This window comes from Gracilinanus agilis, chromosome 3, assembly GCF_016433145.1.
Source record: "Gracilinanus agilis isolate LMUSP501 chromosome 3, AgileGrace, whole genome shotgun sequence".
Taxonomy (NCBI): Eukaryota; Metazoa; Chordata; class Mammalia; order Didelphimorphia; family Didelphidae; genus Gracilinanus; species Gracilinanus agilis.
The window spans coordinates 21,277,164-21,297,493 of NC_058132.1; the positions used below are offsets into that span (position 1 = coordinate 21,277,164).

The 20,330-nt window shown below is 36.5% G+C and overlaps 1 protein-coding gene across 1 annotated transcript; it reads right to left on the reverse strand.

The window, feature by feature from the left end:
- Positions 1-6,952: 6,952 nt before the first annotated feature.
- On the reverse strand, positions 6,953-7,906 carry LOC123239944 (olfactory receptor 2AJ1-like). Its single transcript, XM_044667268.1, has one exon. It carries the CDS (start codon positions 7,904-7,906, stop codon positions 6,953-6,955), a length of 954 nt encoding a protein of 317 aa, XP_044523203.1.
- Positions 7,907-20,330: the final 12,424 nt, after the last annotated feature.

The following is a 20,330-nucleotide window of genomic DNA, read 5'->3' on the forward strand; positions in this document are numbered from 1 at the left end:
CCTTTCTTTTTCTTTATCTGAGCTCCCCTTTGCTTTCATATAGACCAGAGCCACAGTAAAGAATTAAACAATTTAATCATGACATTTTCTCTTCTTTTCCTACACATTCGCAGCCATAGTGAGATTAAATATGTTTTTAAAAGTTTGTGAATTATGTTATGAACCCCACCTCCCTTTTGGAAGAAGAATTGGGAAAGAACTTGCAGATACCTGAATTTCCTTATATTACAGTTAACCATTTGAGGGTCCAGTGAGATCCAGGAAGTGACCATGATCAGTTCTAGAGCCAGGGCAGCTCAGAAGATGATAAATAGTCCCTTGTTCTCCACCATAGAGTATCTGAAGATGCTCTGCTCAGACATATTGTGACTTCCACTACCCCCACCCAACCCATTCCTATATCTATACACATATAGACACAAATACCCACATAGACCTTGGAGATCAGACTTAGACACAGGGAAATCTAAATCTTTTTTATCTTCTTCCATCATCTCTGACAGGGTAAAATCACCCTCTCACCTTGTGTGAAGGCTTCTAGTCCTTTTCAAAGTACACCCAGAACTGCCTTCAAGCTCATCTTTTCTCTCCATGCTCCTCAGAGCACCAACATGTACACGATATGTAATTACCAACTATCTCTCTGCCTCTATAGCAATTGTGGATTCCTGGTTTAGGCAGGGCTTCTAAAAGGTTACCACCTCCCTTCTTGTAAGGAGAACTTTCTCTCCTTACATGCCTACTCTTTCCTTGGCAAAGGAGAATCCATTCTCCTCCTGAGAAAGAGATGACAGACTTCTGGGATTATGTGATCTCTCTCATTCATATCTGGGGGTTTGTCCTTTTTTCTGATTAAAGTTTCAAGGAAGGTAGGATGGCATGATGGAGAGAATAAATTGGAAATGACAATGAAACTGAAGCTTTAGCCACATCTTTGCCACTTATTAGAGTCTTATATCCTTGCCTTTTCATAGACTCAATTCCTTCATCAGTAAAATGAATACCAATACTTGGTCTGCCACCATCAAAGGATAAGAGAAGAGAATTAGCTTCATACTGGAAAGTACTAGATAGGGCAAAGATTAGGGTGCTGGACTTGGAATCAGAAAGACTAGAACTGGAATCTTGCTTGTGGCACTTTCTAGCTCTGTAACTCTGAGCAAGTTCCTTACCCTCTATCAGAGTCAGTTTCCTCATTCTTAAAATGAGAGCAATAGCGTGTGTCTTATAGGGTTGTTGTGAGGACCAAATGGAATCTTGTAGGTCAAAGACTTGATCAATTGAAGTATATATGCTATTTCATTACTTCAATGTAAGCAGTATTTAGCTCCTGAAGTATCTCCTATGATTGAATCCTCAATGGAAATAGGGAATGGCTTTGCACAGACCCTCCTACACGGTCCCCTGGAGATAGTGCATGTGGAATCAGAAAGATCTGTCTTTTAATCTAGGCTCTGATACTTAATATTTATGTGGCTATCAACTAACTGTGCTAGCCCTCAGGTTCCTCATCTTAAAAGCAAAGTTAGATTTGATCTCACATGTTCCTCTTAATTCTAAAGATATGACCCTCTGATCTAAGTTTTGAAGTCCTCACCTCTACACATGACACTGATGAACAGCTTCTTTGGATGCCATTCTTTAGTTGGTCATGATGCAATTTCTGAGGTTGTCTTCTACAGGGAAAGGCAGAACTAAAATTCTATATATGTTCTCTGACATTATCAATTTTGTTGACATCTCCTATTTCTGTAGTCACTGTGCTCTCCAAATCTTCAGGGCTCACCTCTATAGTCATCCCCTCATCCTGCCCCAAATATTGCACTTGAGCTTGTTCATTTGGGCATTTCTTTAATCCTGGACCCAGAGACATGCTATCATCTTCTCTCCAGAGATCATTATTGGCTTGCATATTCATCAAGAACAACCAGGAGGGAATTCACTGAGATTGAATAATAGGATGAGGAGAGAATTTCTCATTTTATCCCTTAATTTAAAATGGATACAGATTGATTTCCATAGAAGATAAGGAACTTCCTCAGCTTAACATTGGGGGTTCCTGGAGTCACAGTCCTCTTTCCTTGGAAGTGGGAAGTTTTATAGTCTTTTTCCCATAGGGAAAACAAGGGTTTTTAAAATTGGAAGCTCTTTTTCTGTTCTGTTCAGGAGAGAAAGCTTTGCTCAAGTTGGTGTCCTTTGGTTACAGATTTTGTAGCTATATGAAAGTTGTATACAGTTTAATAAATTTGCGGGCATAACTATGAATTTCTTTCTATATTGGCTGGAGGAGTTCACAGTTCCATCAATTACATTTACATAACTATTCTCCCAAAGCATCTCTGGAATTTGTCAAGTGCCTTTTCTGGCAACTTTGCCAACCTTATGGATATGAGTTGGAATCTCATAGTTCCTTTAATTTGCATTTCTCTAATAATGAATGATTGAAGCATTTTTAATATGGCTATTGATGGTTTGAATTTCCTCTTCTAAAAATAGCCTCTTCAAAGTCTTTTATGATTTATCAATTCAGGGATAGCTCTCATTCTTATTAATTTATTCACTTCCTATATATGTTAGGATTAGGACAGTTATCAGAGAAACTTGCTCCAAATATTTTCCCCATTTACATATTTTCCTTCTGATTTTACTGCATTGATTTTATTTATGTAAAAATTTTGTAAATTTAATTTAATAAAAGTTATCCACTTTGTTTTCTTAGATCTTCTTTGTCATGTCTTTTACTGTGAAAACTTTGTTTCCTTAGATTTAAAAGACATCTTTTTTTCTCCTATAATTTATTTGTAATTCCATCCTTTGTCTAATTAATGAAACCACTTGATACTTATCTTTGCATATGATATGAGATGTCAGTCTGTACTAATTTCACTAGACTGCTTCCCAGTTTTCTCAGAGGCTTCTTTTTCAAAAAAGGAGTTACATATGTTAAGCTAGGATCATTGGATTTATCAAACATCAGGCTACTGTACTTATTACTTATATATATTTTTTAAGAAATCTGTTCCATTGGTGCATTCCTCTATTTCCTTTGTAGTAGTAGTTATTTAGTTGTGCCTGACTATGTGATTCCATTTGGAGTTTTCTTGGCAAAGATACTGGGGTAGTTTTTCTTTTTCTTTTTCTAGTTCATTTTAGAGATGAAAAAAACTGAGGGAAAGAGGATTAAGTGACTTGCCCAGGGTCAAATAGTGTCTGAGGTCAAATTTGAATTTATGATGATGAGCCTTCTTTACTCCAGGCTCAGTACTTAATCCACTGCATCATCTTGGTACCTTCTTTATTTCTTAGATAATACCAAATTGCTTTGATGATTACTGTGTCCAAATAAAGGTCAGTAGACTTCATTATCTCCCATTTTTTGCATTATTTCCCTGGAGATTCTTGACCTTCTGTACCTCCAGATGAATTTTGCTATCTTTTATTCCTGGCTCTGTAAGGTAGTTTTTTTGGCAGCTAAATCCAGTGGTTTAATTGGGATTATAAAGAGGCATCTGTGAAGGCATTAAATAAGCATATTAGTTGAGATAGTAACTCATCTATACTATATTTCATTTTCATTCTTCTTTTTTTGAAATTTGAGATCTCTTTCATGATATGACTAATATTGAAAAATATTTTACATGATTGTACATGTGAAATCTATATCATTGTGCTTACCATCTCAGGGAGGGAGGAATGCAGGGAGGAAGGAAGGGGGAGAATTTGGAACACAAATTTTTAAGAAGTGAATGGTAAAAATTGCTTTTATATATAAAAGAGGAAAAATAAAAATTTATTAGAAAATAAAATGAATATTGTATTTCAGTACATATGAGCACCTTATTTGGAAACAATTTACAATACCAGATATTATGTATTTCCTCTTTGTATTTGTTACATTCGTGGAGAGCCTGAGCCAGAAAGAGTTTGCCCAAGTTCTCTGCAGTGAACTCTGGTGTGATGGCAATAAGTGTTCATTTGATCTGTGAAAAGCAATGAATCCACCCTGGCAGGTGACTGAGTAGGTTCAAAGTGTTTGGACATGTTCTCTTCAGGGAAATGAGGTTGTCCTCACCTTTGGCAATGGAGGTTCTTTTGCTGATGCCATTGCAGATCCTGCTATTTCTGTGGCTGCTATTTACTGATGTTTCTCATAGAGGTGCATTATTTAATGCTGCCTCCATTCTTCTCTTTTCCAGGTTAGACATTTTCAGTTTCTTTAACAAATTCTTATATGATCTCCCACAATCCTGGTTGCCCCTATCTGGATACTTTCTAGTTTATCAATCATTTTTGGAACATTAAAAGGAATTTCAGGTAAAATTTCCTGATTCTAGGATCTATATGTCTTTAACAATGACTGAATTGCATTAACTTCTCTTGGATGTCTCACTGACTTGCTGAAATTGATATTACAGACCATTAAAACTTCCAACATTTCCCCCATGTAATCTACTCTTAATTACTTTATATATGAGAAGCAGAGTCTTTAGTAATCAAATTGAGATGTTACATTAATACTATTTTTCATCTTATTAGTTCATTTCAATGCTCTTAATAATTTGTTAAATTCAAAGAAAAGACTACTGCATATTAATTAAAAATCATGAAATTAGAATCATCTTTGCCTTATTTTTCTTTTTATTTATTTTATTAAATATTTATCAATTACATATTAAGCTGTTTCTGTCCATACTTGAACCTTTTCTGGGTTGCATGAGATTCAGTCTTGGACACTTTTGCTCTTAGCAGCCAAAGACTGTTTTGAATACTGACTACTCACTTCCAGATTTGTGTCATCTGTGAATTTATTAATCCTGTCATCAGTGGCTATCATTGGGCAATGGGAAAATATTAGTTTTTAACATGATCTGGTGGTATCAACAATAACTACTTATTTGTGAGAAGTACCATAGTGGATATTAAGGATTACAAAGATGAATAAAGTAAACATTTATTAAGGACTTTTTCAGTCAATAAACATTTGTTAGTGACTAATAAAGTCTTAAGAAGGTAGGCAGTAGAGCCATCTATTGTAACTGGCCTTTACAAGGAATTTAGTTACAAAGCAAGAGAAGATAAAGGATGACCATCTACAAGAATGGAAGGATCAAATGAACATTTTTTTTTAGGATGGGGGAGACATGGGCATGTTTTTAGGCAGTAGGTAGTGAAACAGTAGATAGGGAGAGATTGAAAGTAAGCGATAGATTGAGACCAACAGTGGGAGATAATTTCCTGAAGGAGATGGAAAAGAATGGATTGCTTGAACAGGAAGAGAGATTAGCCTTGGTAAAGATTAAAGCTACTTTATCATGTGAGATGGAATAAAGGATGAGATAATTGGAAAAGACATGAGTGCCATAAGATGAAAAAGAGGAGAGAAGAGGGATCTTCTTGCCTCAAGTTTGTTTCCTGCAAAATATGAGAGAAAATTCTCAGCTGAGAAGGTTAGAGAAGGGAGAACCATTAGAGGGTTAAGAATGGTTGTAAAAGTTTGAAGGAGGCACTGTGGAGAGTAGAATAGTGAGTTGATTAGTCAAATGTAGTTGGATTTCCTAGAGGCCAGTAGAGACTCAGTTGAGATTGTGAATCATCAATGAATAGTTGACCCAGTCAAAATGATTACATGATAATTTTCATTTTTGTTCAGCAGAATGTATATAAAACTAAAGGCAATAAATGGTGGGAATGATTAGAGGCCGAGTTCAATTAGTGAAATGGTAAGAGGGTGAGGGACTCCTCCAAAAGGAATACAACATATGCTGTGTACCAAGCACATTAAAGAATAAATATAAAAAATGTTGACAACTCCTAAAGGGATCATGTTCTATTAATAGAAAACAAAAAAGTAGGCTGGTAGTGTAGGAAGAATGAGAAGCAGAAGTTGGATATACTGAGGGACACATTGGTAAAATCAATATATATATATATATAAACTCTAGAAAGTTTTATATATATGTACTGTATATACATATGTAAAACTCTAGAAAGGATGTTAGCATTTTGTATAGATTCCTTATGAAATTTATTTATGATATATCATGCACAAAATTGCATAGTATAAAATCCTAGATATGGGTTATATTTTATATCAGTAAAGAAATGAACTCATGTATCCACCAATAATTCAGAATTGAAATTGTTTTTATTTAGTGGTTCAAAGGGAAAACTTCAGGTAATCTGAAACCAAACCAACACAAGTGACATTTCTATACATTCAGGGTAAAACTATGTCCTTTTATCAGAAGAGAAGAGAAATCTCTTTCTCTCTCTCTCTGTATATGTGCAAGAAATATGGGAGAAAGGGGAAATGAGATAAAAAAAAAGGTCAAGGACCATTAGTTGGGCATGATGGGATAATTGAAATTGGTGGTATTAGGAAAACAGAGTTGTTCAAGTATTAATCTCGAACTCTCTTGTTGACACCTCTCTCTTTCTCTCTCTCTCTCTCTCTCTCTCTCTCTCTCTCTCTCTCTCTCTCTCTTTCTCTCTCTCACCTNCATGATGGGATAATTGAAATTGGTGGTATTAGGAAAACAGAGTTGTTCAAGTATTAATCTCTAACTCTCTTGTTTACACCTCTCTCTCTCTCTCTCTCTCTCTCTCTCTCTCTCTCTCTCTCTCTCTCTCTCTCTCTCTCCTCACCTGTTTTCTGTGTGACAGTAATCCCTGCTGAGCATGGAGAAGTTGGATTCCAGATAGTTAGCCAGTGAGGAATTCATGAAGTACTTCAACTTATGATACCAAGAACAATGCAGTCTGACAGTACCTTTGATGTAACCATGACGATGAAAGTTTATGCCAGGAATTACACACAGTCTTTAGATCATCTACAAATATTATTTTAATATTTGGTTGCTATCCTCTACATATTTGGTGTCAACCAAAAAGGATATTTTCCTACACTTCTAATAGGTTATTCATTGTCATTACATCTAATTTTCAATCAATATTAATTTCTGTGAAGGAGAATATTTCCTAAAACCTTCTTCATGGCACATAAGACATCTTTATTTCTGAGACTATAGATCATAGGGTTGAGCATGGGAGTGAGGATAGTATATAAGATGGCTAAGATCTTGTCCTGACCTGGAGTATGGTAGGACTTTGGTCTCATGTATGTAAAGATAAATGGCCCATAGTACATGACAACCACAGTCAGATGGGAGGAACAAGTGGAGAAGGCTTTTTTCTGGGCCTCCTTAGATTTAATGTGAAGCACAGTACGGAGAATCTGACCATAAGAGGCAAGAATGATGGAAAAAGGAATTAGGAGGAAGAAGACAGCACTCACATCGCCTCCTCCTTCATAATGCGATGTGTCAACACAAGAGAGTTTCAACATGGCTGGAATTTCACAGAAAAAGTGGTCAATGGCTCTTGTGCCACAAAAGGGAATATGCAGTACATAAATTGTGTGAATTGTAGAGTTGATGATTGCCACAAGCCAACACGAAGCAGCCATAAGAACACTGATCCGATGGCTCATGAGAATGGGATAACGCAGTGGGTGGCAGATGGCTACGTAGCGATCATAGGACATGACTGTGAGAAGAAGGCATTCGGCACCCAGGAAAATAAGGGAGAAGAAGACCTGGAACCCACAGCCTGTAAATGTGATGGACTTCCTGCCAGATATGAAGTTGTTTGCCATCTTGGGAACAATGTTAGAGATGTGCAAAATATCCATGAAGGAGAGATGACTGAGTAGGAAGTACATTGGAGTGTGGAGCCGGCTGTCAAGGCGGATAAGGAGTATCAAGATTGAGTTCCCTGTAACTGCTAACATAAAAATGATGAGAAGAAATGCCAAGAACAGTAACCCATATTTATCTGGATCCAATAGTCCTAATAGGATGAAATCTTTAGAAAAAGTCTGATTCTTTTCTTCCAACATCAATATCATTTCACCTTTCCACCTAAATCTCCAAATATAAGTTTTAGAAAAGGAAGATTGGGTAAATACAGAGAACAGGACTGAGTCTGTGGCTACAAAAAAACCTGTTAAACAAATGATTTTAATTGATTTTGGCCAATAAGTTGCAATTCAGAAAATAGAACAAATGAGTTCTTGAATTAACTGAATCCTTGGGATGATCTAGTCAAGTGCTGAAAGAATTCAGTCAAAATGACCCATCTGGATAGTTGTACACAGAATCAGGGAGTCTTAGGTTCATGTTCTTCGCCTAGGTTATTCCTTAGGTTGATAGGTATCGAGGAAGCTGATTCAGCTCCTCAATGGTTGGCCTTTCCTACCAGTTAAACAGGAATAAATATTTTCCATTACAATAATGACGTCAGAAATTGATACAATCTTAGGAGATAACTCAAATTATTTTCAAAATATGCAAACACACCAGATTCACCAGCAAAAAAATTCTCAAGTCAACCAAAGATTATTTTGTCCCTAACATCATCACCTTATCATCAACATTGTCATTATTATTAAAACTAAATCTTCAAAATATTTTACATGTCTAATTTCAGAATCTCATAGAACCTGCTGTGAAAAGTAACTGAGGTATAATTATTGTCTGTAACAACTAAGGAAACTGAACAGATTCAAGTTAAATGTCTTGTTCCTCATCATACAGGCAATAAATGTCCATTGAAGAATCTGAATGCTGGTATTCCTTAAGGCAATTTTGCACTCTATCCTCTATACTGGTAGTGTCAGTCTCAAAAAGAAGCTAGAGTCACTAATCCAAAAATATGGAAAAGTATATATGTAGAAGGAAATGGTAAACCCTTCCATTATCTTTTTCATGAAAATCTCAAATGGAGTCACAAAGAGTCAGATATGTCTGAAATGATTGAACAATTATGACAACCTACACAATAAGGATTCCTATGGACAGCATACTGATTTAATTTTACAATCTAATATTATTTATGTTGTATCATATTTTTATTTATCTTGTTAAATGTTTTCCAATTGCTTTTTAACCTAGTTTGGGCTATACTACAAAGTGTTGAGTGGCATGTAGGTCCAGTCTGTGTTTCAACACCTCTGCTCTCTAAATGCCACTTCTCATGTAATGATTAAAATAACCAGTAAGATAGATTTGGTTTTTTTTGTGTTGGTCTTTTTCAAAGCTGAAATAATTATTTTCTTCTTTTTTTCTTTTCTTTTTTCTTTTCTTTTCTTTTTTCTGTTCTTTTCCTTTCTTTTCTTTACACTTATATTCTGTCTTAGAATCATTATTAAGGAATAATTTCGGGCTATAAAAATGGCTAGACAATTGGAGTTAAAAGACTTTACTAGGGTCACACAGTTAGAAAGTATCTTGAGACCAGATTTGAATACAAGACCTCTCATCTTAGGCCTGTCTCACTATCATCTGAACCACCTAGTTGATCAAGAATTAATTTTTTTCTATTTTTCTAGCTTTTTCCATTATATACTTACTAAAGACCATCACCACCAAAAACATTTAAATGAAAGAATGCATAAAGATTATGTGCAAACCCACAAATTCCACATTGTTTAAAATTTGTTTTAAAATATATAAATTATATATGTGCTAATAGAAATATCCTCTGCTTTTGAGTTCCCTTCACATTTGTTTTACTTGGATAACTTTTTTCTCTTTATTTTGTGGCTGTTTTTTAAAAAAAATGTAATCATATTATGTGTTATTCTTATTCTCTCTTTATACATATTTCCCTTATTTTCTTTATATTTCCAATATTTGACATTTCTAATAATATAATGCAATCTGTTAATTTAAATATTACAATTTATTTATCCATTTCTCCCAATTGTTGTATTTGGGTTATTTTCAGTTACTTTGTCATTGCGAAGCTTCCACAAATATTTTCATACATACATAGGTTTTGGCCCTCTCAGTAATGCCCGTAGGGCCTAATCCTAGTAATAGAATCCCTAGGTCAATGAACGTGAACAACTTTATAGCTCTTAATGTATATTTTCATCTTGTTTTCTAAAAAAAATATATAAATATACATAAATATATATGTGTGTGTATATACATATATATGTATATACATATATACACACACAAATATATATACAACTGCTCTAGCCATGTAATATTAAACCTGTTTCTCCTTATGCCTATCAGCATTTAATTTGATCAAATTAACCCATCTGGTTCTCAGTTAAAATACATTAGCAGGGCCATATTTAGCTAAATTGGTCCTTAGATTGAAGACACAATCTGTTACCACATCCTCTTTCCAAAAACAAGTCTTTCCAGCCTGTTCACACTCAATGGAAGTTCAAATGCCACAACCTCTCAGGAATGCAGGATTGCTTCCACAGTATGATGAGTGTTAAAGTAAGACTTTTGAAGAATATTTATGTTCTCTAAACTATTGTTGTCCCACTAGAAACTATGTTGGGATTATGTGTATGCTCAAGTTTAGATCTACTACTAACCTCATATAGTTGTTTGTGGCTCTCCAGATATCTATACTATTTAATTTATTTAAGCTTCTTTCATCTCCTCAACTTCTTTCTTATTTATTTTTTGTTAGATTTTTCAAGTTCTGAGAGGGGAAAATTAGAGTTCTCATATTTTCTTTTTGAAATGTAGAATCCCCAGAATTATGATTATAGATAATGAATCAAAAAAGTGTTGGAAGGCACTCAGTAATATCTCAAAGGAAAATAATATTCAGGTGAATTTGAGGAGGGTGGTCAAAAAACAAACTTTGGCTCAAGGAATCTATGCTAGTAGTGGATTTGGGATCTCAAGATACTGTAAATAGATGCTTAATGGTGAACAGGTTCATAGGTCAATCTCAGGCACTATCCAGGCCAGTTCCCTCCCTCATTTTAATGAGAAGGCAAATGATTAAAAATAAAAGAAAATGAAATATCTCATCAGAAAAACAATTGACCTAGAACATAGATTGAGGAGAGAAAATTAAAAAATTCTTGAAGTACCTGAAATCTATGATAAAAAAGAAGGCAAACAAATCCATACATTAGCCATGTCCAAAAATATATATATCATCTTTCAAGAAGTAAAAAGGTATGCTTTATCATTGGTCCTCTGGAATAGTAGTTAATAATTCCATGTTTATGTACTATGCTATTCCCATATCTGATCACAGTATGTTATCATTTTACCTTCCATTTTTCCTCCTCACCCTAAACTCTGTGCTTTATCCTCATTATGACCTCCAATTTCTTTCCCAGGGCATTAACCCCATTCTGGTTACACTATCCTCCCTACCCCATCTTGACTCTTTAGTAAACCACTTCAGCATTACACTATCCTCTTCTCTTGAACCTTTACACTCCTTATCCCACCACCAGTTTTTCCCTGTCAAGCCTCATCCTTGGATTATTCTTACATCTGGTTTCCTCTCTTCTATTCACATGATGCCCAATGAAGCTGAAGATAATCATGAAATTAAATTGACTGGATCTATGAAGTCTTTCCAGGTTCTTATTTACTATTTATTTGTTTGCATCTTGTCATCTGCATGTTATCCTCCACAGGGGACTTTAGGTTCCTTGAAAGCCAGGACTTTCTGCTTCATTTTCCCAGCACTTAGCAAAATACCTGGCATGTTGTAGGTGCTGACTACATGCTTAACAATTGATTGGCTTATGCATTGATCATTTTTGAGTTTTTCAAATTCATTTTTCTTTACAATATTATAGTCACTGTGCAAATCATTCTCCTGGTTAGACTCTATTTCACTCTGTTTCAATTCATGCAGATCTTACCATATTTCTTTGAATTTGTCCTTTTATTATTATATTGATGAATTAATATTGTTATATTCTTATGTCTTAATATATGAAGGGTCTGTGATAGATAGGTGAATATACAGATAGACAAATAGATTTCTCAGGCCCTCTAAACTACTTGGTTTGAAGAAACGCTAAGGTAACTAACGTTACAATTAATATTATTAAATAAGTGTGCCTCTGGCTTTCTCTGTCTCCAACTTTTTCTCTCTGTCTCTGTGTCTCTCTGTCTTAGCATGTTTCTGTGACTATGTTGACCTGACTGTTTCCCTCTGCCTTTCCTCCCCCCTCCCCCAGCCTTTAAAAATACCATCTCTCTTCCCCAGATTTTCTGGAGCCAGGAAAGATATTTCCTTTGCATCCCTTGATTGAAGTTTCCATCGTGCAGTAGATGTTTTTTTTTTCTTTCTAAAGGGATGGATTTTGGGCTTCTAACTCTCAGCTCAAGTATTTCCCCCTATCTCTCAGAAAACATTTAAAGATATGTAGGGCTTAGGTTAGAAGAAGGAATCCTTGGATGTCTTCAACTTATTTAGGTTTTGAGGATAAAGTGTATCTCTCCTTTACAATGAGGCTGATCTAGAGAAATGAAAAGAGAACATTACCGAAGAGATAAGAGGCAAAAGATTAAGGTAGCCAAGTCTGCCACCTTCTTCCTATTTCTCTCTCCTGACCTGAAAATGTTCCCAATGGACATCTTGAAAAGGTCTGTGATTTGACTGTCATAAGATCCACAATTGTGCAATTTGGGGCAAATAATTTCATCTCATTCATACTAAATTTTCTCATTTATGAAAGGTTGCCATTCTTAATTCATGGACTCTTCAAGGCTCAAATGGCATTTTATACATATGTATACATGTATATTCAAAGTACTTCATACCCATAAAGCAACACAGTTAAGTATTCATAGGGTGGTTTTATAATTGCTAGTGAATGTTTTTGCTATTATCATTCTGTATCATAGGTGGACATATTTATATCATTAGGCATTTGACAAGGGACATGAAGATTTTGTTGGTAATTTTTTTCATTGAGTCATCAAAGTGATAAAGTGGACATGGCTGTGTCTCCTGTGTGGATCACTTGCCAGTCATCGTCTGTCCAGAGAACCAAGTGACATGTTCAAATGTAGACTGCAGATGATGCTTGAATCTCTGGCCACCGCATCAAAAAATGCCTTGTTACAGTAGTTCATTGTAGCATCCCAGTATTTCATACAAAGTCTGGTAACAACAACAATAATAACAAGGACCAAAGTATCAATGTAATTCTTTAAGTTGACTTGTAAGCAATTGGCTTGAGGCAACTTACATCCAAATAAAAGAATCCAAAAGAAGGATAAAGTCTAAGCAATCTGGGATTGTGAAGTAGCAAAGGGAGGCAGAAGTAGTCTTATAAACATGAGCTTGTGCTGCTGATGCAGCAGCTGCAAAGTAGCATCAAATTAAATTATGGAGAGTAGGGAGGAGGGACAGTCCTGGGTTCATGATTTAGGTCCTGACTAGGTCTGTTATGCAGGGCACATGTAGATTTTTGCACTGGTAGAGGAATTTTCCATACCAGAAGATCCTTACAACTAGGTGTGCCACAGATTCTGTTTCCTAATGTTTAAAATGAAGTAATTGAGCCACATGTTTTCTGTGGTCCCATCATTCTATAAATGTTAGACTTTCTCCTGCTCATTTGACTGGGACTTTGGGGTGTGATGCTGAAACACCTGGTAACCTAGTCACTGAGACTTTAGACTATGACTTGAATATCAATCAGGGCCTTTGGGCAAATACCCCAAACAAATGAATGGAGGGGTCTATTCCATCCATTCTATTCCATAAAAAAATGCAAGTTGAGGTGATAAGAGAACTCATTCTTAACATTAATGAGAAAGTGATATATCACAAGTAGAAAAAGGTATATTTGGTGAAAATAATGTGAGGCAACATAATAAATTCTCTGAACTAAATAATTATGTTGGGATACTCTCATATTACCCCCTCATGCAACCCTAACATACCACATCCATTTATGTGGGCACATGCAGAAATAAATGCATGTATACACAAAAAGGAAGTACACAGACTCCAGTATCTTCTCCAACTCAACAGCTTTTGAAGAAGCAAACCCTTGCTGATATTACACTGGTCTTCATCAGCTCCTCTTTGCTTTCATGGAAAGGAACTAATGAATTTAAGCCTGAAGTTTTCTCTATTTGGATGTTCCGTGATCTTTCTTAGCCTTGAAATTGCTCAGCAGTCATGATTTCCAGGGCTTGAAAATCAAATAGAGAATATCTGTCTCTCTTGGTGTGAAATTGGGGGATTAATGGTTCAGTGTGAAGAATAGAGTGCCTGGCATCAATGCAGAAGGTAGGATAGCTGAGAAGATGGCAGACTGCCTTTCTCTCCAATGTTACCCTAGGATGCTGTTCTATTCTGATAGACTTTTTTATAGATAGATAGATTTTTGCATCTCTTTCTCCCATATTTTCACACATGACTGCAGAGCTGCCCATTACCTCCTGATTCCCTTGCTTTTCTGAGCCCTCTCACATGTGTGTGATGTGCCACTACCAAATGTCTCTCTCAAACAATCATTGAGCCCCCACATGGGAAGGGTTTCTCAAAAGCTTAATCTTTTCTGTATTGGAGATGGGCCATGGCTCCCCTATTTCTGACAGAAGAGAGTCTCCTTTTTATTGACAAATCTCAGATAAGGACTTTACAAAGATCATTTTAGTCACTTTTCAGTCATATCTAGTTATTTGTCCTTTTAGATTTCAGTGAAGGCAGCATCATATGATGTAGAGACTTGATATGAAATGATAAAATCTAAAAACATGGCTTTTAGTCAAGTTCTACAACTTATTACACTTCTCTGACTTCTCTGAGAACCATTTCTCTCCCTGTTAAACTGGGTATAAATATTTGGACTTCCTATATTCAAGGACTTTTGGGAAAAAAAGTGCTCTGTCCAAGGAAAAGGCTATGTAAATGGGAGCTGCCTTAATGTTTAGCTTTTGAAATGATTTATATGTAGTCCTTAATGGAAATGGGGAATGACTTTGTACAGATAGCCTGACCCCCCCACCATTTTCTTGGCATAGGGCATAGAACACTGGACTTTGAATCAGAATGACCTGACTTTTAATCCTATCTCAGATAGTCACTGGTTCTGAGGACCTGGACAAGAGACTTAATCTCACCTGGACTCAGTTTATTCATCTGTAAAATAAGGAGTTTGGACTCCATGATATTAAAAGTTCCTTCCTATTCTAAATTACTTATTTCCAGTATCCCCTGCTGTCTCACCTCTACAAATGAGAGTTCCCAAGATGGTGGTCCACTGCTCAGTTGGTCCTGATGAAACTCCTGAAGGTAGCTGCTGTAGGGAAAGGCAGACCCAAATTGTATATATATTCTGTGATACCATCAGGCTTTCTGACATCTCTTCTGCAGTATTTGTACTGCCCAAGTTGTCAGAGACCATCTCTACAACCATCCCCCATTCCCTGCCCCAAATACTGCACCTGAGCTCATTTATTTGTACATCTCTGGCTCTGGACATACAAACACAGACATACATCATCTTCTCTCTGGAGATACCTGTTTGGCTTGTACATTCACCAAGATCAGGCCATGAGGGAATAGTCTGACGTTCAATTCCTGAAAAATAGTTTTAGAAACGAATTACTAACTGGCCATAACTTTTAGAAGTTTTTAAATTCAGTCCCATAATTGAAACATTTTAAGACTGGGGACATCTAGGTAGCTCAGTATATAGAGAACCAGACCTGGAGATTGGGGTGGGGGGAGGTTCTAGGTTCAAATATGTCCTCAGACATTTCCTAGCTGTGTGACCCTGGGCATGCCACTTAATCCATACTGCCTACCCCTTAGAGCTCTTCTGCCTTGGAACTGACGCTTTATATTAATTCCAAGAGACAAAGACAAAAGATAAGAGTTAAAAACTGTCATAAATGTTATTATTTTATTAATCAGAAATGAATAGGGGAGATGGATGGAAGTGAGAGAGGAGGTAGATAACTTTTATGGAATATTTACTCTATTCTTGCTTGCTACATTTAGCTTGCTGTTCTGTAGCAGCCATATAGTCTTCCCAGTCCACCCCAATAAGGAAGTCCAGAGCAAAAAATAATTGGTCTTGTCTCAGTTTATCAAAATTTCTCTCCATCCACTTATTCTCACATGTCACACCTAGTAAGCCAACTGTCTCATTTCTCCTTTGCCTGAGCTATCTAGGGGGCAACTCAGGGGACAGGTCACACCTGCCTCCTGCCTCATGATCCCCTACCTCAATTACTGGCTTATCCAGCTGACTACAGGGGGCAGCAGAATTTCCATTCTATCCTCATGATCAAAGTCCCCTCAATAATTTCCTTCACACAATCCCTCCCTCTGATCCTTTGGGAGACCAGCATGTTAAATCCCCTTGGGTTTTCTAGTAGACTAGCATGTCAGGTCACCCCCAAAAATCATTGTGCATGTGGAGTCTATACAATTAAGATCATCTCATTGTGGGGGCGGAGTTACAAAATATTGTACTTTACATAGAGGGAATTATAATAATCTTGGGAATAAAGGGGATTGAGAGAAAGAAAAAAATGATTGACAGGCTCATTGAAAAAATTCAGTTGGGGGCACTCCCTTTTGGCATAAATATTTTCAATCAGAATAAATGGTATGTTCAGTCCCCTTCAGTTCAGTTCATTATATCCAAAAGTTCACTCTGGATCTCTTGATGTAGTGTGTGATTTCTGCAAGCATCCATATATCATCTTCTGCAGAAGAGCCAATTTCCTGGTCGAGGTGGTGATTTTCTTTTCCTAAAATTACTTTAAAAGTCCTTAAACTTTGTATTTTAGGATAATTATTCAACAACTCCCCCCTCAGGAGGGTATTGACCTACACTAGAATCCCCCCAGGATGCATGGCTAAGCTATGAAGTATGTAATCAATTCTCAAAAGAAAAAAAAAGGAAGGAGAGGGAGAAAAAATTAGATTATAATATATATCATATCCTATGTTTATAAAATTATGAGTAAAAATTAAAATTGTAATAGGTCCTTGATTTACTGCAAGGTCCAATTGACTGCCAAGGATGGTCCCAAGCCCGGCTGAAAAAGGAGGAGGGTTGGGCTCGAGGCTAGCAACCTCACCCCGTAAAAAAAATCTCACTTGCTACAGAAACCACAACCTCATTAAACCAACAAAACCAATGATCGCCTAGTCTGGAAGATTGCTCTCCAACAGAGTCCATGACGTTGATAAATCTTCTGACAACCAAGGCAGATGTTAATAGATGCCTATGTCATGTCTTGAACATCAGATGGCCTGAAAAGATTTCCAATACCAGACTTTGGGAAAGAATAATTCAGTATCCCATCAGTCACTGAGCTGGAACCCACCAGGAAGGAGGAAAGTCAGAAGGCCAAAACAGACCTGGCAAAGATCTGCCGAAAATGAAACAAAGGCCGTTGGAATGACATGGGCCCAGCTGGGGGAAGTTGCCCAGAACACAGTCCGTTGGTGTGAGATGGTTGTGGTCCTATGCTCCTCTGGGAGCCAACAGGAATAAACTAAACTAACTAACCAATTGAGGTACCTTATATCCTACAAACGTGCAGGACAATTACAGCAATATTGTACTTGCCCATCAGCAGGACTACAGAAAATTGCCATACTGCAAAAGAAAAAAAGAACAAAAGATTGAGTTAAAAGGGAAATATGATTCCTTTGAGCGCAATAGTATTCCATCACCAGCATATACCACAATTTGTTCAGCCATTCCCCAATTGAAGGGCATGCCATCCTTTTCCAGGTTTTTGCTACCACAAAAAGTTCAGCTATAAATATTTTCATACAAGTCTGTTTATCTATGATCTCTTTGGGGTACAAACCCAACAATGGTATGGCTGGATCAAAGGGCATGCATTTTTTATAGCCCTTTGAGCATAGTTCCAAATTGCCAGCCAGAATGGTTGGATCCGTTCACAACTCCACCAGCAATGCATTAATGTCCCAATTTTGCCACATCCCCTCCAGCATTCATTACTCTCCCCTTCTTTCATTTTAGCCAATCTGTTAGGTGTGAGGTGATACCTCAGAGTTGTTTTGATTTGTATTTCTCTAATTATTAGAGATTTAGAACACTTTCTCGGTGAACTGTAAAGACCTCCAGGAATTGATGCAGAGCGATAGGAGCAGAGCCAGAAGAACATTGTACACAGAGACTGATATACTGTGGTACAATCGAATGTAATGGACTTCTGTACCAGCAGCAATGCAATGACTCAGGACAGCTCTGAGGGATTTATGGAAAGGAACGTTACCCACATTCAGAGGAAGGACTGCAGGAGAGGAAACATATAAAAAAAAACAACTGCTTGAACGCATGGGTCGGGGTGGACATGATTGGGGATGTAGACTCGAAACTACCACACCAATGCAACTACCAACAATTTGGAAATAGGTTTTGATCAATTACACATGATAAAACCAGTGGAAATGTTTGTCGGCCATGGGTGGGGGGAGAGCGGGGGGTGAAGGGGAAAGTAGGAGCATGAATCATGTAACCATGTTAAAAACAAATATTAATAAATGTTTTTAAAAAAGGGGAAATATGATTCCCTTGTCTGATTTTCCTTTCAATCCCAGAGATAGAGGAGCCAACATGAAAGCCAAACAGATATTTGTATAAACTGGGAGACAGGAAAGTCCAATGTCCAGAGTTGCCAGACAACCATTTTCCTGAATTCTTTGAATATGCCCTCTAACTTGACATAGATCCTCACCAACCCCACAGGGATTGCTGGTCCCTTGACCTTGTGCTTCTTCACACTGGCAGTGGCTCATTAGCAGCCTCTTCTTCTGTAAATAGATACAAATATCAGTTAAAGTCTCATAATATTTAGCAACCAATAGCAGATTTCCATAGTCTAAAGCTTTTGGGTATGCAATGTTATTAGGGCTCATAGGTATCGTAAATATATCCTTGAAAATCAAAATATCAATACTGATTCAATATGCTCAAGTCAAAAAAAGAGAAGAAAAAATCAAGTTCCAATAAAAAATAGAGAGAAAACATTAAAAAAGAATATCATATTACACATCCCATTAAAGAATGGTTCAGCCAAACAGAGGCATAACAAAAAGATTTCTCACTCAAAATTTAGAGCTATTTCCTCTCACTTAGCCATGATCCATGGTGTGAGTGTACATGATTTTTTTTTTACCTCGTAAAACCTCGGTATAAGCTTTGCTACACAATCATCATTTGTAGAGGTGAGACAGGCATCAAAACTAGGATCTTGTGAAGGAAGAACTTTTGAGATCATCAAGGCCAACCATCTCATTTGACAGATGAGGAAACCAAGGCCAGGTGAGACGAAGTTGCTTTCCCATTGTCCAACGTCCTTAATATTGTGGGTTCCTGGAAGAGTGAGGTTGGCAACCTTAATGCCTGACAATGAAGGTGATTTTATGATTGTCTTATCAATGGGAAAACCAGAGTTTTAGAATTAGAAGTTCGTGTGAGCTAGAGTCAGTTTCAGTTGGATTACAAAAAGTGAATATTACATTTTCAGTGTGAACTGCTACAAATCTGGGCACAATTTATTGTTTTGATGATTGCTTACACTTAAAGTGATGGAAAAATGCTAACAATGTCAATTCAAGTAAAAGTGGTATCATGCAGACTTTTATTTTGGAGAGTCTGTTGTAGAACATTTTCTAGTCTTTATTATCCCTCACTGGAAGACTCCTTTCTTTTCACTTCAGAAGAGACAGTTTGATCCAGTAGCAAGAATACTCAAACTTGACATGGAAGACTTGAATCCAGCTGTCCAACCAGCTAAATTTCCTTTTGTTTCTGAACTCCTCAGAGAACTCATCAGACCACTAGGCATATTGATATTACATTTATACTGCTTTACTGTTAGAGGAATTATGGGAAGAAATGGTGAACTCCCTACTTTTATTAGCCATTGAGTTTACTGCTCTCCCAAATCTACTGGGGTTCCAAAACTCCTGAAATCTTTTGATTTTGGTTATAGTCTCCATGCAAAATTGGACCAAATTAAAAATCCCCAGATGGAAACTAAATTAGAAATACTAAAAATCAAGGGAGAAATTAATAAAATCGAAAGTAAAAGAACTATTGAATTAATAAGTAAGACTAGAAGCTGGTACTTTGAAAAAACAGATAAAATAGACAAAGTACTAGTCAATCTAATAAAAAAAAGGAAAGAAGAAAACCAAATTGACAGTATCAAAGATGAAAAGGGAAACCTCACCTCTAATGAAGAGGAAATTAAGGCAATCATTAAAAACTATTTTGCCCAATTATATGGCAATAAATATAACAATTTAGGAGATATGGATGGATATTTACAAAAATATAAACTGCCTAGATTAACAGCAGAAGAAATTGAATACCTAAATAATCCCATATCAGAAAAAGAAATTGAACAAGCCATCGAAGAACTCCCTAAGAAAAAATCGCCAGGGCCTGATGGATTCACAAGTGAATTCTATCAGACATTCAAAGAGCAACTAATCCCAATACTATACAAATTATTTGATAT